Source organism: Emydura macquarii, unplaced genomic scaffold, assembly GCF_026122565.2.
Source record: "Emydura macquarii macquarii isolate MOO-44397 ecotype Brisbane River unplaced genomic scaffold, CSIRO-AGI_Emac_v2 contig_3477, whole genome shotgun sequence".
Taxonomy (NCBI): Eukaryota; Metazoa; Chordata; order Testudines; family Chelidae; genus Emydura; species Emydura macquarii.
Window position 1 is genome coordinate 8,104,584 of NW_027133614.1, and position 23,226 is coordinate 8,127,809.

The 23,226-nt window shown below is 40.5% G+C and overlaps 1 protein-coding gene across 1 annotated transcript in view; it reads left to right on the plus strand.

Annotated features, from left to right (window-relative positions):
• The first annotated feature begins 1,519 nt into the window (after positions 1 to 1,519).
• Positions 1,520 to 23,226, plus strand: part of CDC73 (cell division cycle 73) — a 142,257-nt gene continuing 120,550 nt past the window's right edge. Inside the window, exons 1-7 of the mRNA XM_067535087.1 lie at positions 1,520 to 1,873; positions 9,512 to 9,617; positions 12,653 to 12,722; positions 13,497 to 13,559; positions 13,648 to 13,700; positions 16,883 to 16,971; positions 20,028 to 20,244. Of these exons, the coding sequence (XP_067391188.1) occupies positions 1,743 to 1,873; positions 9,512 to 9,617; positions 12,653 to 12,722; positions 13,497 to 13,559; positions 13,648 to 13,700; positions 16,883 to 16,971; positions 20,028 to 20,244 (729 nt within the window). The 5' untranslated portion in view covers positions 1,520 to 1,742. The remainder of the gene's footprint in view (positions 1,874 to 9,511; positions 9,618 to 12,652; positions 12,723 to 13,496; positions 13,560 to 13,647; positions 13,701 to 16,882; positions 16,972 to 20,027; positions 20,245 to 23,226) is intronic.

Sequence of the window (23,226 nt, forward strand, 5' to 3'; positions counted from 1 at the left end):
TGTGGTTGACTGCTCAGTTCATAACTCCAGTGTTTGTACTCTGAGGTTCTACTGTAACTGTATTTGTGAACTATGTGGTACTTTTTATAGAGTGGCCTGAGTATGTGCACTACTGCCTTCCATTGGATGGAAGTCACTGCCTCAAGTGTTCATCAGTTATTTTTAGTGGTTGACCAGTAAATTTGCTAATTTTGTAATTTCGCTTTGTGAATTAATTCCCTTTACTGGAGTGAGACCTAGTTTAGGTTGACCTAGTTATGGCACTTGGGTGAGAAAAATCCACACCTTTGAGTGCTGCAGCGATACCAACCTAACCTCTGGTGTAGACATGGCTAGATCAATGGAAGAATGCTTCTGTTGACATACCATCATCACTTGGGGAGTTGCTACAGCAATGGGAAAACTCCTTCCACCACTGTAGTGTGCGTCTAGAGTATGACGCTACTGTGATATAACTACGGCATTGTAGTGTGCTGCTGCAGCTCCTGTAGCACAGACATGGCCTGAGTGATTGATTCATTCAGCTTTCTGGGTTCAGGCCTGTATTTCTGGAGCTGCAGTTCAGATTTGTAGTCCTGTACTGATAGAACATGGTTGCCTGAAAATTGTGGTGCCTCATTAGATGTGCAGCTATGGACATTTGCAATACACCAAACAAGGCCCTGGGCTTGAGCAATACAAAGATACAATGTATGCCAGATACATAAGACAGGAAGTGCTTGTTCATGTATGCTCTGAGAATATACTCTTACAACAGATACTTTATAAGAGTTTATGAGAGGTTCAGAAAAGGGGCCCTAGAATCTTAAAACTCCATCCTGGTTGCTGTAGTTCCTCAAGCCGCAAGCTTGACATGGCTGACACAAAAGCCTACGTTATCAGCTTGTTGGAAACCCAAGGATGCGCTATCAAACATACCAGACTTGAAGGGCTTGTCTCTCTCTTCAACAGATATTGGTCTAGTAAAAGCTACCACCTTCCTCCGGTCTCGCTCTACACATTTAGCTCTTCTATAACACAAGATGAACATGCTCCCCAGCCAAGAGCTGAGTTTACAGCTAGCCAGACTAAGAGCAATCTTATACAAACCTGAGATTGGCTCCCAGGCTGCAGGGTCAGGCAGAGGGAGCTGCCTATTCAGGCAGGCCTATAGGGCAGGGTGAGAGGAGGATGCAGTGTTGCCAACTCTCATGAGTCACATGATACTTATTGTTTTCCTTAAAGCCCCAGCTCCTGGAGTCAAGTGAACATGTGATGATTTCAGCCTTCATGCTTAGAGAAGAAGTAAGTTTCTAGCCTGCGTGGCTGTGGAGAAAGCTTCAAAATGTAACCCCCGTGCACCTAAAAGACAAGCAGCAGGGAAATAAAAATCTCTTATTTTTAGGTAGTCTCAGGCTGGTAAAGCCGATTTGATGAGTTCTGGAGAGCCTGACTCATGATTTTCTACATGTAGGGTTAGCAGTACTGAGGCTGAAAGGCGGACGGGGGTGGAGAGAAGAGGAGCGGCGGGGGCAGGGCCCGGTGCAGGAGGTGGGGCAGACGGACCCTGTGGGCGGTGCTCCCCTGGCGGCGGGCGGAGCCGGCTGGCGGTTGCGCTCAGGCGTTCGGCGAAGGCAGCCCGGCCGGGCCCTAGCGGCTGGAGGCGGAGGGGTCCTCGCGCGGCGGCTGGCTGGGTCTGGGTCCAGGCTCAGGCTCAGGCGGCGGCGGAGCGGGGGGGCCCGGGCCGGCGGCGCGGCGCGAAGATGGCGGACGTGCTGAGCGTGCTGCGGCAGTACAACACGCAGAAGAAGGAGATCGTGGTGAAGGGGGACGAGGTGATCTTCGGCGAGTTCTCCTGGCCCAAGAACGTCAAGACCAACTATGTCATCTGGGGGTGAGTCGCGCGGCCGCCGCAGGTGCCCCCCTCGCCCGCGGGCAGGGGGTGAAAGCTGCCCTGGAGTTGCTACGGCTGAGCGGGGGCGCGGCCCCTCGATCTCCCTCTTGGACCCGCGGGGGTCCCGTCTCTGCTGCGGGCTCTGCCATGTGCTGAGAGCCGCCCCCCCCCCCTCCCCGGGACCGGCCGTTTGTTTGTTGGGTGGGTGGGTGGGTGGTTGGTTGCTCCTCCGGAGGCTCCCGGGGCTGGACGTGGCCCCTTGTTTCCTGGTGCAGCGTCCAGCAGGGAGCGCGTCCTGGCTGGCAAAGCGCGGGTGGGGACGGGCGTGAGGGACCCGAGCATGCCGGGGAGGGCTGAACGCGGTGCGTGCCCCTGGGAGGGGGGGGGGGATCCCGGGGGCTTTTCTGTCATCCTGAGAGCCTTGATCTCAAGTCAAACGACGAAGTGGCTTTTCTTCCTTTTGGGAGGAGCCTGCCTTCACCCAGCGCTGAGATTCAGCCGGTTCGAGAGAGCCGATCCGGCCTCCCGCAGGGAAGAGACGCTGATTTCTCTCTCTCCTGCCCCGGAGCTGGCAAGAGGGTTGTGTCCATTTCTCGCGTTGGGGTTGTAAACTCCTGCTCTAAGAGGGCACCTATAGATGAGGACCTACTGGCTTAGGTGAGAGTTGTTTTTTCTGACTTACCTAGAAGATTAGTAGTAAAACCCCTTCTAGGATAATTGGCACTTGGTTGGTTTCCTTTCAGTAGGAGGTACTAAGTTTTCAGTAGTCTTTGCTTACTTTATTTACCTTTTCATGAGGCTTTGTTTCCAAAGTGTTCTCTTTTCCTTGGGTAGGGAGTACAGTTGGGCTCAGTTAGAGGCTCCTGATCTGACCACCTGTGAACTTAGCAGAAGTTTGGAGTCAGCTCTGCAGTCTGGGGGTCGTACAGGTCTATCCTTACTGGGGCCCCCTCCTTGCTGTAGTACCAATGTAATTTGTGTCTCAACTTTTCTGGGAGACAAAAGCTGTAAACAAGTACATTCACAATGCAAATACCTCCCCAGATAGAAAGAGGGTGTGTTTATTTTTTAAAGTGAACTATTAAAATGTTAGTCTTTGTACCTGATGAATTTCGTAGCTCAACAGAGTTATTGTCTAAAAGCCAAGGGGTTGCTTTTTCTTCCTCCTTGAAAATCAGTATCTGCCACCTAGAACCTGTATTTTTTAGTTGGACTTAAGTAACTGTCATTAAATTGTAGTAAAACATTCCGTTTCTCCCAAAAACAAAAGTGTTGAGAAAGCTGGAGATGAAAGGGAACAAATAATTTTCCCAAAGAAGCTCCATAGGCAGGGAAAGGGGAGATAACACTCTCAGGCCTGGTCTGCAACAGAGTTACCTTGAGGTAAAGCAGCTTAAGTCAACCTAATTATGTCAGTGTTTACACTACTGCCTTGCTCCTATTGATGTAAGTGCCCTATTACATTGACATAATAACTCTACCTCCATGGGAGATGTAGTGCTTATGTCAGTGTAGTTAGGACGATGCAGTGTCAGTGTAGACACTGCCTTACTTACTGTTAGCTGTCATTCTTGGCTGTTGGCTGTCATTCTTGTCAGTTTCACAGCTCCACTCTGCAGCAGGTCTCTCACAGCTGGAGCCCTGAAATTGATGAAATACTATGAAATTGAGCCTGGCCACAGGTTTCACAGCTGCCCCTTTCATCCCCCAACTGTCAGCTGGGTATTGGGCTCACAGTTGGAGCCCCTGTTCCCCAGCTTGGGTAACAGCCCCATCTGTGAGATCCTGCCAGGCTCAATTTCACAGCAGGAAGCCTACCAGCCTTTCTTGTCAATTTCACAGCTTCAGCTGGGAGCCCCTGCTGCTCTGAGCTTGAGGCTGAAATTGACAAAAGAGGCTGGTAGGCTCCCAGCTTGGACTGTCACCCTGGTGTGGGTGGTAGGCTCCAGCTGTGCGCCCAGCTACTGCCTGGGCTCTCAGCTCCCCACTCCTTATGGAGCTAACCAGCTGGAGCCCAGGTGGCAGCTGGGCTCCCAGTGGGGAGCTCCACATAAGCTGAGAGCTCTCAGCCCTCCACATTGTCCCTCTTAAATCAGTGCAAGCGCTCCTGGTGAGGATGTGCACCACCAACAAAAGGAGGATAGTGTGGATGTGAAAAACCATAGTAATTACTGCGGTGGTTATGTGTCGACTTAAGTTAAGGTCAACTTAAGTTTGTAGTGTAGACATGCCCTCAAGGATCTTTCAGCTGGTCATCTGAGATCTGGGGGTTTTATTGAAGATCACCTGAATTAGGATAAAACATTAGATTTGTCAACCGGACCAGACCAATGGTCCAGCATTCTACTTACAGCAGTGGCCTGAACTTTTAGAAGAAGGCAAAAATCACCACCACAATGCAACTAGCTAATTGTTCATTCTTGTTAATTTGGGGTTAGAGTTGGGGATTTGTTTCTGACCCTTTCAAGTAATCAGTTTATAATCTGAAATATGTGACTTTATTACCCTTCTTCCAGGGTGTTCAAAAATCTGCTTGAGTTGTATAAGCACTTCCTGGTTATATGAGGGAGGTGACTGAATTACCCATTTTGGCAGAATTTAAGGCGAGAGGAGTGATTGCTTAAATATCTTTCCAAATGTTAAATGATTTGGTGCTGTCTCATTGAGCAAGCGGGGAGACAACTTTGGGGTGTCTCTTGCTCAGAGCTTTCCCAAATAGCAACCAATAACATTTAACAAGACTCTGGTCAGTTTCATTACTGCTATTCAGAACTAAATGGGGCAGCAGAGATGCTAACATCATAGAGTCGAAGAGATGTAGGGCTGGAAGAGACCTGGAGAGGTCATCTCCTCTGAGGCAGGACTAAGTAAACCCAGATCATCCCTGACAGGTGTTTGTCCAACCAGTTTGTAGAAGCCTTCAATGATGGGGATTCCCCAACCTCCCTTAGAAGCCTCTTCCAGTGTTTAACTATCATTAGAGTTATTGTACAAGGTTTTTCCTAATATCTAAGCTAAATCTCCTTTGGTAAAGATTAGGCACATTACTTCTTGTCCTACCTTCAGTGGACATGGAGAACAATTGATCACCAACATGTTGAAGACTTATCAGGTTCCTCCTCAGTCATTTTTTTCTAGATTAAACATATGCAGTTTTTTTTAACCTTTCCTCACAGATCAAGTTTTCTAAACTTTGTATCACTTTTGTTGCTCTCCTCCAGACTCTCTCCAGTTGGTCAACATCTTTCTTATAGTGTGGCACCCAAAACTGGATACAGTAGTCCAACTGAGGCCTCGCCAGTGCGGAGCAGAGCAGGACAATTACCTCCCTTGTCTTACATATACTGTTCCTGTTTATATACTCCATAGTGATATTAGCCTTCTCCACAACCACACCACAGTGTTGACTCATGTTCAATTTATGATCCACTTTAACCTTTTTCTGAAGTACCTCTGTCTAACCAGTCATTCCCTATTGTGTAATTTGCATTTCATTTTTTTCTTCTCAAGTGTAGTAATTTGCACTTGTCTTTATTGAGTTTCATCTTGGTTGAATTCAGACCAATTCTTCAATTTGTCAAGGTTGTTTTGAATTCTAATCCTGTCCTTGGAAGTGCTTGCTGTGGACAAGATGCTGTGGGTGTGTGGAAGGGAAAACCAAGAGTCTTTGGTTTTGTGGAAAGAGTGTTTTGGGAGGCAGAAGGAATAGGAGGGGAGGCTGATTCAAAAGAAGCTGCTTTGAGCAGGGTCCAAGGATAGCATCATGAGGAGAATCTCAGTTTCTTCTTTTTCCTAGCAATATGAGGGTTGCATGTTACTTCTGGACCTTCCTGGTGGGTGTTCCTTCCCTTTGTTTCATATCTGCCTTGGTGGAAGAAATCCAATAAATCTTTCAAATCTTAAGTTAGACTAAATAATTATTCATGTAACTACCCAGTTCTTGTAGGGGAGTGGGACCCACCTGGCTTAGAAAATTAGTAATAGGATTCAGAGCTTTTTATAGCTAGGTCACTGGATAGAGTCTAGTCCTTGTTCATAGTTGTTAATGCCTGACTGTATAGTGTGTATGGTTTCAGTCCGGTATCTAGTAGTGTGTGTCCTCACTTCATTGTAACTGACAACCTTCACTGCAGTCTGGAAAGAAGGGTCAAAGACTGCATGGTCATGGAGACAGAACTATCCTGTGAGCCTTAGAATTAGTCCCTCTAGAATTAAACGTAGATATATTATCAAGATCATACGGGAAAGTTTCCATTGCTACTGTATGTGTTCTGGGGATAAATAGCTTTTACTTCCAAAGGATTACATTTGCTCTGAAATCCTTTCTTTAGCTGTCTTTTAACATCAGTTTGTTTTCAGTGGACATAGGGCAATTTTAAAATTGCTTTTATCATTCTTTCACTGCTAAATAGATTACTCTCACAGGGTTGTTAAACAGTGTGAGAGTTGTTTCTTGGCCTGTGATTTGCTGTTTGTTGCTCCTGAAAGGCAAGCAAAGAGTCAAGGGGCAGACAAGTAGATCCAGAGAAAGACCTTAAGGAAATCTGTTAACCAAGCAGAAGGGACAATCTCTAGGGTTGAGAGGTTAGTGAATAGTGAACAACTAGTTCATTGTTGCTGTAATTTGTGTGATGGACAGTGTACATGTTTATTTTGTATGTGCGTGTTTCTGAAGATATATCCTTCCCTTGAGGTAATGGAGCTGTCCATGTTGTTGCTTCTTTTGTGCATGAGAGAGAAGTTTTTACAGCAGCAAAAATCAATATCTTTCACATCTTCCAGTGTGAAAGAGAATAGAAGATAGTCTGGTGGATTAATAAACTCCTAGCATCTATGGATTGAGGGTAAATGGATGAACTGGAAATACAAGTGTCTGGTTTAAAAAACAAAAAAATTTTTGCTCTTGCTTAATGCAAATATTCTATTTTACCAGTATAGAATTAAATTGTTAATCTGGAGTTACATGTAAATGGAGAAACACACAAGGTGAAATGAAAAGTATTCTATTTGTGCAGGCCTAAATTCAGAATATTTTGTTTCTTTTGAAACACTCCATGACATTACTAACACCAAAAGTAGGAGACTGCATTAGTCCTTGTCCTGGTTTGGATGTTTGTGGTATCAACTGCAGCAAGCTACAGTTTAGATCTTAACATGTAAGCAAGGAGAAGAACTGACTTTCAAAGGGACTGCCTATAAAAGAAATGTAAATTTTAAAGTCTTGGCATGTATTCAGTTGCACACCCTCTCATGGTTTCTTGAGGTGGTAGTAGGCTGTTGTTAAACCACGTAGATGCATTGTAAGACTTGGGGCCAAATGCCTTCAATTGCCCAAGTACACCCTGGGGTGGCTAATTTCTGTTCATATAAGAAAATGTTTTGAAAAAAATCATTGTGGGATTTATATAATGTCATTCTACTATGAAAAGTTGTGCCTCTAAAAAAGGATGAGTGATAAGAGCATGGAAAGTTATACATTGCTTTTGTGCACTGTTTTTGAGTATATTTATTTAGCTGTTTTTTCCTCTCAAGGTCCGTTTATTATTTTGACTTGCCCTTTCAGCAGCAGCTTATGACCCAATAGCCCCTTTCAGATTATTTTTCGTTTATATAATATGCTTATTGAAGAAGCTCCCATTTGACTTTTGTGCCACAAAGTGAGTCTGAAGTGTCTAAAAGACTGAAAACTGCTGCTTCAGTATCAGTTTTGCACTTCCCACTAAGTGCTGTTTAGACTGGTTTTCCGTCTTCAGCTTCTCACCATCTTACCTAACTGTCTCTTTTCTCCCACCTCCCGGTAGTGTGCCTTATCGTAGTGTCCTTGCTCCCTATTACCTTTCCCCTCACCCATGATGGGAGTAGGAATTTTTTCTAGGGGTTTAACCAATGAAGTACTTGAAGTGCACTGTTGTGAGTTGCTGATGGCTGTTAGATCATCAAAATAGCCTATCAGAATGTGGCTTTGTAATACCACATCCTGAGCCAGAGTAGTAATAAAGAATCAGCAGTTTTTTGTCTTTTTATTGATCAATTGCATACTCAAACTCAAATTATTGGTTATTTTGCCTGATCACATAGTAGTTCAAAGAAACAAGGACTTGCTCTGAAGTGAGACCATCTAAAATGATTTAAAAAAAAATGTGCTAGCACTATTGCACAAACCAGGTATCTGTTGTGGATGACGACATGCTAAATGATGCTAAGTGAAGGAGGAGCTTTCATTACTTACAGGGTTCAAGACATTTTCTAGACACCTACTAGCCAGTGATAGAGAGAGATGGAGGGGCGATGACTTGGGCCTGTTCCCTCCCTCTCACCTTTATCAACTTCTGGGGATGGCAGGTTGCTGAGATTTCTACCCGCGTGCTGACCCCAAACCCTGGCTTTGTGGGTTCTAGTTTTAAAACCAGCTTTTGGCTAGTATGTATCTAACTGATTTGAAGCTATACACCCCTCTCTCTCTCTTCTACTTCCCTCCTCAGTGACATGATTTTTGATAGTTTGGCTGAGGATCTGTGGTTCTGGATAGTATAACTGAAACTGACCAGTCTGGTTAATTTCACTCTACTGTTGGTTAGTAAAGCAACAGTCAAAGCACCTGTAGAGGACAGGTGTCCGCAGTATTGGGATCACTACTACTAGTACTATATCCATTTATACTTGGTTCATATTTGGTAGATGATCTTTAAAGCATAAAGGCTCAGTAAGCTAAAATTCTGCAGATGGTGATGTCTTATGCCCCCCACTTACAAGCGAATAAGCTTGTCATTTCTGGGCGGGGAGGGATTTCTACTAGGTGCTAGTTTCATGGCTAATAGTTGGTCACGAGGCACAGAAATAGCTATTTAGGTTTTCTGAGATATGCTGGAAAAGTGGTTTATACTTCTGCAAAGGAGACATTACTTTGAAGATCAGGCTGAGCTCTTTGTGTTTTGGACAGCTCTGTTGCTGAAAAATGACACTGTCTGACACCAGCAATCTGGGAGTTCAGTATAATTTTGTAAATCTATTTCCATCTTACTGTTTTACCTTCTGAATAGCTTGCTGTTATGTTCCTTGTGAGAATCCCTTGATAAAATTTTGCTCGTATCCAGACTCTCTTGCACCTCAAATGCTTAGAATACACTTAGTTTGTGAAGTCTCTGAGCTCGTCACTATCATAGATTTTACAGTGAAGTGTCTTTCATGATATCTTGGGAACACTGTAAGTTATTTCCCAATGGATGTTGAAAATCTCCCCACCCCCGTCCCTAAGAGTCTGAATAAATTAGTGCAGCTCTTTTGAAGATCAGAGGAATAAACATGAAGTCGTGGTTTGTCTTTCAAAACTGTTTAAAAGAAAAACAAATGTTAGGTCTTATATTCCAATTCTTGACTTCAATATACCTTCATTAGCTGGCCTGTTCTCTTGCACCTAATTATTCTGGCTGCTTTTGGAGTTTTGAATCCATTCCATGTAGAAGCTGTAGGTATGTGGTGATCCATTGATAAAATATCTGTTGTACTCAAATTTGTCGGCATGATCAGTGGCTTTTCAATCTTTTTTGAAAATAGCTTGATATAACAAATGAGATTCATAAGGAGTATGTATGTGAGGGAAATATGGTTGTAAATAAAATCTGTTTCTTGATGTTACAGGACAGGGAAAGAGGGCCAGCCCAGGGAATACTACACTTTGGATTCTATATTGTTCCTGCTGAATAATGTGCACCTTTCACATCCTGTTTATGTCCGGCGTGCTGCAGTAAGTAGACCAAATGTAACTTTGTTCTTTGATAACGTTGGAGGGTGCATGCTTAACAGCTAAAAGTTTTGAGTGTTCATGTTAGTATTTTCAGGAAATTAGGGGAATAGTTAAAAATCTCTATCAAAGTATTATGGCATTAACTAACGTACTGATAAATACTAAGCTGTTTCTTGAGAGTTATTTGGCAAACAACATGATATAGTGTAGTTTTAATCATGAACAGTAAAAACATAACTTTCATAAGCACAGCTTTCAGTGACTTGCATTATTGTTTTCACAACTCACCTACCTGGAAGTGTGGTTGGTTGGTATAGTCACGCTGTAATTTTAGGTACAAAGGAATGTTCGGTAATAGTCTCCTTTCCTCTGAAAAATTGAAACCATCTGCATTTTTATAATGAAACATCACCACCATTTTCTGACAAAATGCCCACTCCAGACTAAATTTGTGCAAACTAATTTTACTGCTCTTAGTTCTTCCCATAATGTGTTGTATACTTTTTCAACTGTAAGAGGTAAGTTGTTTATAGCCTGTTCACACATGCTCCTTAAAGAAGTTTTTTTCATAAAAAGCACTTGCTAACCCAGATCAGAGTAACAGGAGTGAAAACAATACAGGGCTACTAAAGAGCACATAGAAAATATTTCAACATCATTACTATATTGCTGAAAAAGGCTATCATCTTGTGGATTTATCAGTATTTTAATACTTCAGTATTGACAGTACAAGTAAATCACTTTGTGACCTATTTCTTCTTTCTTGGATGTTTCATAAACATCAAGGTTAATCCAAGTTAGTACAATATTTTGTATGCTGTTAGTGTCTCTAGTTAGTCTGAAATATTGAAACTGACTAAAATCTTTGACCTGAAGAAGAGCTTTTTGTAGCTCAAAAGCTTGTCTTTTTCACCAACCTCTCACGTACCTTGTGTCTCAGGTCTTTAGATTAACTTGCTCTTAGTTTGTTTTATTGAATGAGTAGAAAGAAACCGAGTCACTTTCATTGTAATTATAATATGTAACATACTGAGTACTGGACTTAAAGTGCACTTTGACATTCTTTGGAAAGAAGAGAATTTAAGAGAGAACCTTACAAAATCATAGGGAAAAGTAGTCATAATAGTAAAAGATTGTGTGTTAATCTGAAGCAATGCTGGTTATGGTAACTGAGCAGATACATCCTTTGGAAAAATGTGTGCATTTGAAAGTGCCTCTGCTATTCTGAATTCATGTGGGAAGAGGGAGTTAAATGTAAAATAATCTATTACTACTTATTTGTAAGTTTGAAAACAGGAGAGAAAAAAGATTTTGCCTTTCTTACTCTTTCAGCTAGGAATTCTTTGGTATATTTGAGCAGACTTTAAAAAGCATTCTTTTGTTCATAAGTCAATGGCAAAACTAACAGAAAGACATGACAAGGATGTTTTATTGGTTCATTAATCTGTGTTTCATTTGAAGCATAGCATCCCTGCTATGTGTGCTTAGTGATAGTTTAAACCCTGGTATTTAAAACTATCAAAACAAGGGCTTTGGGGCACATACGGTCATTTATCTTTTCAAAAGATTTCTATTTAGTACATCTAAAGAACCAGATTAACACGAATGTTTGTACATAGCTACTTTCTTACTTTTGCCCTTTTGAAGATATCTTTTACTTAAAGCATCTTTAAGGTTTCATTTTGAACAGCAGTTGAATTAGTAGGAGAAATATAAATGCTGTTTCTTAACTTGAAATGAAAACGGGAAAGGCTGACCCTGCAAAAATGTAGGATCAGATATGTGCTCTTCAGTGGCAATAGCTTCAATGTTTTTCCAGATATTCTGTGTTTGTGACAAACTAACTGAACTGAAAGGGATACTGTAAAGATTTTTAGGCTAAGCATTTGCTTACCTTCAAAGTGTTTCCATCTAGTAGACTTTACTTGAAGGTAATTTAGTTTATTTTGTACTCCAATTACATACATAATCATAAGACTATTGTAGGCAAATGCACTACCTAAATCCAAATAGTAGCTAATTACTATGATGTAAATTGGAGCTCAGGTGGCTAAAATAATAGGCTAGTCTGAAATTCTAACAGATTTAGAAATAAACCTATCAACCAGAATTGTACTTGACGTGGCATAGATGACCCCAGAAAGGAGCCAAGATGTTAAATGCCATGCCCAATCTTGCTGTTGATTTATCTGGTTAATTTTAAGTAAGTGAGAATAGAATGTGCACCTTGAATTTTGGATGCAGCTAAATGAATTATGCATCCAGCAATGTCGAGCAGCTACCTAATATGTATGTTATGTACCTAGAACATTGCTGGATGCTTAAAAACTAATTGCAGTCTGTTGGCTGTTGACCTGTTCATTGTGTTGGTGTTACACTTACCTTGATGCATTTAAGTGGAGCTAGCTGTTTCTTTGAATGTGTTATTGAAAGGGTTTGCGTAGGCTGGCGATAAAGCTTACTATGCTTTTCTCTTCTTCCTATTTTAGCTTATGGTTTATTGTCTAATCATGCAGGAACAATGACAAGTGCTTAAAAAAAAAAAAAAAAAAAGCCTTCCTCACTTTGTTCATTTATGAAATAATTCATTCCCTGATGAAGTGCTGCTTTATGTGCAAACGCTAAATTTAAACTCAAATACTCAACACATTTACTGTAAAAGAAACAGTGTTGAAAAATAGGATCTTTCTTGTGAACAATTTAAAAGGAAAAAGATATTGTGAAACTTAGTGGTTTGGTTTTTGTTATGTATTGCTAGCAACATTTTTCCACAAAAACAGCTTGCATGTGGTTGTGTAGTTACTAAGCACTATGCGTAAAGTTAGAATCCACGTCTACTAGGTTTTCTCCAGCTTTCCATTTCTAACAATCTTACACAAATTATCTGGTAACTAAATTGTTTGTGAACAGCAACTTCTAATTAAAGGAAACGGCTTCCCCACAACCTTTATACCTATCAGATTATTTTGGGTTTTGTTCTGAGGCATCATGTTTTAGGGTGTGGTCTATCTAATATCAAATCTTATTCTTTTCAGACTGAAAACATTCCTGTGGTAAGAAGACCTGACAGAAAAGATCTACTTGCGTACCTAAATGGGGAAACAAGTGAGTGAAGTTTTTCCTTTTTAACGTGGCTAAAGTGCATTTTATTTCTTCACTTTTGGGGAGAGGAGGGAGATATGAAATCAGAGGGGACATGTGAACCTGTATATGTGTTTGAATATATAAGGCCTGTTCAAATACCTAACAGGTATTCTTCCACCTCATTATTCTAAATTTCACTCGCCTATCCCTGTGTGTCATTAGTAACTATCATAACGTAAATAGTGCCAGCTGAGTTGAGAACTTCTTCATATATTAATGCTGCGCTGTGGTAGGGACGTGTGTGTACTTTTTTCCAGAGTGTTCAGTAACAATCTCAATTCTGGGATACTAGGTTGTGTGGTTTGAGTCCTAAAGTATGCTCAAATATGATATACTACATGCTAACACTTATTCATTACCAACATAGCAATTGGTTTGGTCTTCAGCATTAAAATCTAGGTACCAGTAGTCAGAGAAGAGAGGTGCTTGAAGATGTTAGCATGTCTGTAGATGAATACTAAGGCACATGGTGTGTTCAGCTATTTTCTTCACAGTTTTTTTACAGTATCTTTTTAGTAAATTGGAATTTGAGGCTACTCACTTTTTGTAATATGTATGAAAAACATGCTTTTATTTCAAACGGGGCCCATTCTTTTAATTTTCTCTTACAAATGTAACTGAACTTGCAGAGAGAATTGATTCCAGGTTACAAAATATTTTTACCTTTGTGGTGCTGTTTGGTTTGTGTGCTCACATCTTCTGATACTTACATCAAATTTTATGTTTAAACCTTAGCAACATCATCAAGTATAGACAGAAGTGCGCCACTTGAAATTGGTCTTCAACGATCCACTCAAGGTATGATTTCACTGCTAAGCAATCTTGGTATGAATTTTATGAAAGCCCACCACAATCCTGCATTTTTAATTACCTTTTTTTCTTGTAGTTAAAAGAGCAGCAGATGAAATATTAGCAGAAGCAAAGAAACCAAGAATAGAGGTAATACAAGTGGCTAATGTCATCCATATGAATTTCTTGTGGGACTAACTTGATTTTTTTTATCTGGTATTGTAATTTAGATAGATTTCCTTTCCTGAAGGTTCCCATTCTTCCCCCATTAATGTGAAGGAGAGTTGTTTATGTGAATTAAAGGGAGACTGTACTTAGTACTTAGTAGGAATTTCAACCTCTGCTTTGAACTTGAATGTTTGACTTACTGGCTTAAAATTCTAACATCCCTAAGTGGTCTGTAGTGTGGAAGGAGAAATCTGCAATACACACTTTTAAGTTACATTTATAGCTCATGGATGTATACTGTGTATTGTGTGCTGAAAGTTAGCCTACTTGCTTAAGTAAGGGCTGCAGGATTGGGACACAAATCCTATTTCTTGGGAAGCGGAGGTGGGGGGAGGGTGGGAAACCTAGGCACATTTCATCACCTTAACATCTAGCTACTCTTACTTCCCCATTCAAGACTTGGGCGTTGTAAATAAATGTCAGTGTTCCCATCATTATTCTAGGTGTCTTTTTAAATGGATCCTTCTCATTCTTGGTTTATCTGTTCTGATACTGCAATGCCCTTGGTAAAATGTAAAACTTCAGTCCTCCATTGCTACTGTTCGTTTGGCCTAACATTCTGGAAATTCATTTCATGGTGTATTTACACAAGTGCATCTTCAAAATAATATATTCCATTTATCTCTTCATTTAGTAGGTGGTTAGCATTACTTACAGTCAAGGCCATGATTCTGTGAGAAAATCTGATTTCATGTTTTTTCTCAGTTGGTTACAAGTTTTCTCTGTGAAATTGGCTATATGTATGTCCTGTGTATTGCAGGCTTCTTTTTAGATGGTTTGAAACCAACAGTTGAATATTACTAAAGATTACTACTATTTTATTTAAAAAAAACCAAACTTTTATTATTTCCCATAGGGAAACAATTAAAATATTGTCCTGTGTCTCGGCTATTTTAAACTACAATCATGACTTATTTTTACCATTCAGCTGTGGAAAAGTATGGACTCTGTCCATTATTTTGTGACAAGAAGCAACTTTTCTTACAGTACAATCACCCCCAAAAGATTTAGGAGGGGGTGATGCCGTTGCTGATAAAGTGGATGAGACATGCTCACCATTAGTCCATTAGTGAAGCTATGGCAGATTATGCCACCCCTTCGGTAGCCTGCTGCTTAGTAGATGAGTGATTCAAGCAGCACTAATATCAGTAATTGGCTATATGACTAATGGTCTCTTTACCCCTTTTTGCTTCATTTTCAGATGTATGCAGAAAAGCATACAACATAGCTTCACTTTAAGAGCTTGTCTGTGCTATGCCCCAGCAATGCCCATTTTTTATGTTTACATCACAGACGTGTTATGGTATAGTTAAAGCAAGATTGGACAGGCCATGGGCTGTGCAGCACAGTATAGACGCTCAGTTGTCTCTGGACACAGTCTAGTTTTTATAGACTAAAATCCTGTTTTAGTGTGTCCTGGAACTATGCTACAGCCTTGTTCTGTCCGGCCATGTTTTAACATCAGGAGACAAATATGAAACCAGGTCCCCTGAAAAGTGGTTCTTACAGTATACATGGACCCTGTCTAGCTGTTTCATATGATTGCTCGGTTTACTAACCATGCTAATGAACGCTCATTAGTCTTTTCAATAGCAAAATATTTAAAAGCTAATGAATTTAAGGCTAACCCGTGCTGATTAGTGGTCACTGCAAAGAATTTGTTGGCTACTACTTGATGAAAGCAAATAATCTTTTTGAAAAACCAATTAGACATATTTAAATTAACTGGGAGCAGAGAGGCACCTGTTTCTTAAAGTTAACGTTTCTCCACTGTGTTTCTATTTTTACTTTCTTGGCTAACAGTCTTCAGCTCAGAGGCCCACATCAGTATGTTAACATTTGTCACAGTTGTTTAACTTCAGTCTTCACCTTCTAATAGGCTGCATACAGTGCAACCTCGCTAATTCACGCTAATGTCTGGGAGCCCCTTTTCCAATTAGCATTTATGCCTTTCAATTATTTGTAAAATAAACAGGGAGCGGCCACATCAGTTTCCAGCTGTCACTCTGGATTTGCTTCTCAGAGTCTTTGCAGACACTTCAACTTTGCAATAGTCAAATTTTTACTGGAGCATGGTTTGTGCAGCAAAGACACTAGGGGGCAGTCGGATGTACTGCTCTACAGTTTTATTGCATTATCCTATGAAGCCATGGTTCTGCTACTCTTCAGCGACACTGCAGTTTTCTTACATTTGCTGTGGTCTTCCGAATAAACCAGATTTCTTTGTAAATAGTTATTAAAGAAAACGCTGGGCTGTTCTAGCAGCTCAAAGTTTATAAAGCCTGTTTAACTAGCTATCTGAGGATTCTCCCTGTGCAATGGGTCCACATCTGCCTGATGGCTGTACTGTGCTTCAGTGATCTGTAGCTGCCAAAATGGTCCCTTCAAGCTATAGGCAGTGGGATGCAACTTGGAACAGACTTGAGGCTACTTTTAAGTTTTTCTGTGAGCCAAACTGACTTTGGTTGGCCCTAGTTCAAGGAGCTGAAAAGATAAACCCACCTTTGCCATCTCCTCCCCTTGCATTTCTGCTTTCAGCACAGTTCAACCAACCGGAGGATCTAGCTCTTTTTTTTTTTTTTTTAACTAGTTAATTACTTTAATTTATGTTGAGAGTATCATTTGGAGAGGATCTGCATTAAGACAAACCAGATTTGACTTTCTTCGTGCTAATACATCACTTAAATATCTGTGCAAATCTTAAATACCACTTAGATCCTTGTTTGGGAGGGAAAGTGAGGTGATGGAATTACATGTTTCAAGAAATGTGTTCTGGCAGCCAACATAAAAGCCTTTACTGTTTTGCCATTCTCTAAATTGTTGTTTGACTGTGACTTTCAATATGTGACTAGTAGCTTTCTTTAGTTACGTTAACTACTCAATGCCGTTCTTTCAAGAGTCACTTTTTAGTAGTCCACCACTCTGCAATCATGTATGCAGCATGGTGACAAAACCACACCGGATTGGCAAAGAATTCCCTTAGTCACAAAAGGTTAACCATGGTGATTTCTGTGAAGCTTCAGGTTTAATCTTACTCACTTTCAGAGCAAAGAGAGAGATTGTACTGAAGCTGTTTTATAGATAAACATTGCTATTGCTACTAGGATGAAGAGTGTGTGCGTCTTGACAAGGAGCGGCTGGCAGCTCGGTTGGAGGGGCATAAAGAAGGTATTGTGCAGACAGAGCAGATCAGGTAAGAAATCTTACTTCACTCCTGGACTGATAGTTGCTAGTTTTAAGGACTGTAAAGGAGACCATTTATTTTAACTGCTGTCAAATGTATGTCCAGCCACCCCACTGAATTTCCTTCGATTTCTGCAGAAAAACTGCCTCAGTCTGTGGAAGAATCTCAGCCATCAGACTGAGAGACAGAGCTTCATGTGAGTGGAGGTCAGACTCCTCTTTTGGAGGGGGGACGTCGCAGCAGTGACTGACCAGTCAGCACCTAGAAGTGATCAGACTGTTGCTTTGTTGCTAGCGATTTCCTTTTTCCTTCCGTTTCTGCCACAGTATTATATAGACATACTAATAAAATGGGAAGCACCAGAAAGGAAGCTGCTGCATTAAAAACAAACCAAAAAAACCCAACCCCCCCCCCTTCCCTCCCTCCCCAGCTGTTGAGGAATGTGGGTATATTCACTTTGCCTCCAGAAGGAGGAAAACCTTGCAAGAAACAAGCTCAGGGGCAGATAGGTCTCCTATTGGGTCCCTAAACAGGACTGCTCTTCAGTTATATGTGTAGGTGAAGCTCTGCTAAACATGCAGAGAAGGGAGGAATAATGGAACAATTGGAGGACAGTGCACTTTCATTGGCACAAGAAATCATCAGCATCTTAAGGATTCAAATAGCTCAGCAGTTTCCTTTCCTTGTCCTTTGTATCTATACAAAATTCTGTAGGGAGAAAGATGATTCTTTCAGTGCCTTAGACTGGGTCTTCCTAAACCTGGGCAGAGAAGCTTAATAGAGCCATGGCAAAGCCTGGCTGATGTAAAGGCCGTGGGTTTAGTTGGCATAACTGCCTATCATTTCCCTCCTGTCTCTTTTTCCTTCTTTAGACCTATCCGTTCATTATTACCCCAGGATGCCTCCAGGTTCTGTCCTTGGCCCATCCTAGTTCCCTAGGACAGATTGCTAAAGCATGGAGCAAGCATATTATATTTCGGGACATCTTGAGTTTGACATTGTGGAATGTGTCAGGCCCTAGTTGGTTGGAGTAAAAAAACTAAAGAGACATGGGAGAAGAGACCAAGATTTTGGAGGTTTCCTTTTTCTAGCAGCTCTAAACTATGAAAGAACAAAAAAGGGTCCCAAGCAGTTCTAGAGCAAACAGGCAGAACTTCAGAGCCAGGCAGAACATTTCTAGAAGTAGGGAACTCTTCATAAGACAAGCATTATGAAAAGGTACAAAAATACCCATTTTTCCCTAAAATACTTTGAACCAACTATTAAAAAAATCCTGGAGCTCTAATTGGAGCAGTCCCAGTGGAGCAAAAAGGTTTGTCATTTCTCTGTCTGTTCCTTTGTCCTGAAGAATACAATAATTGAGAATGTCAGAGTTGTATACTAAACATATTCTTTGTCTGTTTACAATGGACAAACGAGTGATCTTTTTAAGACTCTGCACTGGGACTCAGAAGGTCTGGATTCAGTTCTCGCCTCTGCCGCAGACCTTTCGGGTGCCTTGTGCACATCACTTCATCTCTTCCGTGCCACAGTTTCCTAGCTGTAAAATGGGGATAAAGCTTCCCAATCTCCTGGGGATATGGTGGATGAATTAGTTTGTGAGGCGCTCAGATGCTGGGGTGAGTGCCATAGTGAACAAGACTTCAAGGTTGATAAAGCAGTTTAGATTGTACAGACAGTGTGATAGGGAGGCCTCAGTTGTCACTATTCCAATGTTCATCTCTATCGACTAGCTTTGGAAGAGCTTTTGGAACCTGGTGAAGTGGGTAGTCTAGAATCCACAAATGACATCTGAATCCATGATAAAATATACCTTTTGTTGATACAAAGGAGACGGCCACCTGCATAGATGCCGTTAAAGGCTAACTGCAATAAAAGAGTTCTTAATCAGTGTCTAACTTCAAAAAGTTTAGTGACCTGCTCTTTGTACTGAGTTAGGTCAATGAGGGCCGTGGTGTTCCTGATGCTCTGACAGCGTCACAGACTGCCTTCTGTTCTGTTCTGTGGAGTACCAGGCAATGCTGCACTGAGGGTTGCTGAATATTTATCAGTATTTTTTGTATCACATGCTTTGTGTTTTTTTAGTAGTACAAAAGACATCCTTTTAAAATGCAAGTGACACAATATTTAAAGGTATTAAAGTGTATGCACATGCCTATTAAGCTACTAAAAAAACCACACAAACAAAAAGATCCCCTTCTGGATACCTTACTTTCATAAATAGAATGCATCCCAATCACATGTTCCTTAGGTAAACCTTTTAGTGTGAACTGCAGAATAAAATGAAAATTGACTTAGACACAGACTACTTTGCCTAACTCAATTTTCATTTTATTCTGCAATTCACCTTGAGAATGATGGTATCTGAATTGGTGGAATTGGGCTGTCAGGTAGCTGGGTTGCATACATGTGTTTACATTTAAATGCGAACAAAATGAAACTTAAAAAATATAGGATGGGGTAATCTTGGATCAAGAAGAATTCTTTCAAATGCAGCACAGATTCATTGTGATAAAGTTTAATACTATCTTGACTCTTTAGTCTGGGTGAAATGTACTGGTTATGTTGGTCCACTTCTTAATGGACAAGTGGCAACATAATAAAACCACTACTATAGCTGGAACTAAACTACACTCTTTTTATCAACCCCAGCAATGGCCAAGGTTTGAATAGAAAGGGAACATGAATTATATTTATTTGTGGGTAACCGAGGGATAAGTGTTGTCCATACGGAAGATGGAAGCATTTAGTCCCAGGCTGTACATTTCACAAGACATTGGCCTGTCTCTGTCTCTTTTGTACTAGTTTTCTTGTGATGTTATTATTACTTGGCAAGTCATCTGTCTGGGGAATGGCTCCAATTGCCAAAGTTATAGTGCTGAGATGGTGTAAACACCTTCATGTAAATCTAGGGAGACATGGAGACCACCTTATGCTATATGGCACAGGTATACACTTTAGTAGTTCAGGAGGAAATCAAGGTTGATTGTTCATGTGCAGTTCAGCATATACAACTTATAATTGATTTATGCCTTTACTCAGTCTCCTCTGATGTTCTTGTTTAGATCCTTGTCTGAAGCCATGTCTGTGGAAAAAATTGCAGCTATCAAAGCGAAAATCATGGCAAAGAAAAGATCCACAATCAAGACAGATCTGGATGATGACATAACTGCTCTTAAACAAAGAAGTTTTGTTGATGCAGAGGTAGATGTAACCAGAGATATTGTCAGCAGGGAGAGAGTGTGGAGGACAAGAACTACAATTTTACAAAGCACAGGCAAGGTAATACTTTTATCTTTTTTGAACCAGCAGGTAGAGGCTAAATGCATTGTCAATACTGAGTAGCCGAGGAAAAATCCCTTCTCTTTTTTAAAATTGAACAGAATGATTACCAACATGTATTAATTACACCTAGGTAAGAAGCCATTTAATTCTCTTTTCATCTTTGTAATTTTCTTTGCCAACCCTTCTGTATTGACAGCTACAAATAGTAACTGAAGATACTGTTGGTCATGAAGATCCTTATACCATATTTTATAAATAACTAGTCATCTTGCTCATGTTACTTGTAGGATATAAAGATAGGGTTTAAAAAAAAATGCTAAAGAGTTTCATTGTTAAATCAATTTCTACCTTTTTGCCCAACTTTTGTGCCTATGGTTTTTTTCACTAAAAATTATAAATAGTTTGATACAAAAAATGTAAGATTAACAAAACACAGAGTGGCAGGAAAACAGTAGGCTGGATGGCTACTGGCACATCTGGAAAAAGCTTAGTTGAGAGAGGAGGTTATTTTTATCTTCCTTATACTGGGCCTTGTCATTTGCTTAGACTTAGTAAAGTCTAAACTGGAATAGTTCAAAGAGAAGCTAAGTAGTTTGGGCTTCGTGCTGACCTTATCTTAACTCATCCTGGAATAAAGCTGGCGTGAGCCCTGGAATTGGCAAGGTTCCTGCTCATTGTCATGCTGAGAAGATTTCTGCCTGGTTCAACCCCTTGTTAGCTAACAGATATTAAACTGGCAGGGAGAGTAATAACACACACAAAAAACCTCTTTAGTCTTGGGACCTAGGTGGTGGGATTTACAAGGAGGGAAAACTCAGAGGAATAAACAAAGATATATTGTAATTGTTAGAATGATGGAGCTGCTCTTCTGGCTTTCCTACCTAAACACTGTCTTGCTGAAAGAATATTGCTAGAGCTAATCATGTTCCTGCTGCTGTTTGAGTCTGGCTGGGGTTAGTAACAATCTCACTTACTAAATAAAATTAAGGTATGAATATTCAGGATTTTAGCAATTGTCTCAGAAAACATGTAGGAACTGCAGAAGCCTCGGTGGCTTTTTCCCTCCCCCAGATTGTGGCACTGAGCAAGAGGGGGCATTGCCATCCTTACTATGGGACTTCCACAGGAACCAGATGCAGTGGAGTTAGGGGAGGACGTGGGAATCCCACCTCAGAAGCTCTGCTATGGGAGGGAATCAGGGAATAATGGAGTTGGGCAGATTCTAGAACAGGCCTCTCCACAAAGGTGGGGGAAAGATAAAGGATGAGGCATGTGGGTTGTCACTAAGCTTGTTCTTCTCGATGGGACCATTGCAGCCAGTGTGAGGAAGAGAATGAGCATGGAAGAAATTCTTCACTTCCAGTCTACCCACAGGAACCAGGGGAGAGCAGTGGGTTACTGAGGGCAGTGATAGAGAGTGATCAAATCTTAGGACCTCTGCTGGGGCATAGAGTGCAGTGAGGTAAAGTGGAAGGGCAGAGAAATGGATCTCTTCACAAAACCCTACTTGCACAGTTCTCTGTGCTGGGTTGGGACCTTGGTCCCTTGTTCTACCAGTAGTTCAAGGTGTTCTATGCAAGTGTGAGAAATAATAAACTAAAGACAAAGTTATTTGGCTTCACCAACTGAATATGAAATGAAAGTAACCACATTTTGCTTTCACAGCAAAAAATTGCTAAATTTGTTAGTGTGCTTGGGCTCGGAAAAGTGGTGGTGTAAAAATGGTAGTATGGCCTTCCATGTTTATAGTGTGTCCACAGTTTGGGACTCAGATATGTTCAGTCCACAAGCTTAAAAAAAATCCTAACTGACCATTCTGTCTGGATTCTGAATATTGAGCAGTTCAGTATATATAAGTTCAGTTAAATCTGTATTAGAAGTTGGCAGATATGACTTAATACACAAAGGAACAGATGTATTGAGTAAACAGGTGCCATTTTTGTAAAATCACTTTTCAGAGCCAAACCACACTTTGTGATATCAGTTATTTAGTTTATTTTTTCTTAAAAGCAGCTCACTTTGAGAACTGCTTTGGAAGATAAATTGTTTAGAAGTAATTTAGCAGTGCTGCATACCTTGAGGTTTGAGTTAAAGCATCTAACTTGGAACACAGTTGACTTGTCTTAAAGGGACACTGCCAGTTTGATCTGTAGTGAACTATTAAAAGACAGAGTAAGTCGTTTCCAACATTACATTTGCTTCTCAATCCCTTTACAAGTGTTTGAGGTATTTTTACAGCCACAATTTCCTATTTTAAGGCATTTTGCTCATCTTTGTGTGAAAGACCAAGACAAAGTAGAAACTGATCGTATGCAATGTACTGTCAAATGCACAAAATAAATAGAAGTATAGAGGAAAATCACTTTTTTCCCCAGTGTAAATCTAGGTGTTACTTAAAAGAGTAGTTAAAAATATTTTCAACAGAAGTGAAATATTTACACTTATTTCTAATTAGATTGGAGATCAACCTTCCCTTTAATTTGGACAAGTCTTGCTACTGTAGTTCACGCTTCTACTTCAGTGATAGTAAATAGCAGTTTCATTTACAAAGTGATTTGTTTTATATGCAGTTAAATGGAGTCAGAAATATCGACATTCACCAGATTAGGTGGTATAAGGTCTTGCCACTGTAGTCACTTTATTAACAACTAAATCAGTTTCTAGAGAGAAGGTGTGACTTATCTTGTCAGATGTTGTGTTATAATTTCAAGCAATTTGAACTGAAATAGTGACTGGTTCAGATATACCAAAAAAGATATTTACCTTTTTTAAAGCTACAAATCTTAGGAAAAAAATTAATGAGATAAGAGATGCCTCTTGTAAGTTCTTCAACTACAATTTTTTTTTTTTTTTTTTTTTACCAAAGTGGATATATACTCTGTCAAAGATAATAGATTGGAGCTTTAAATAGAACAGCTGTGGAATAAAAATATTGAGAATCAGGAGTGTTGCTTTCCTGCTCCAAAGATGCACCAGACA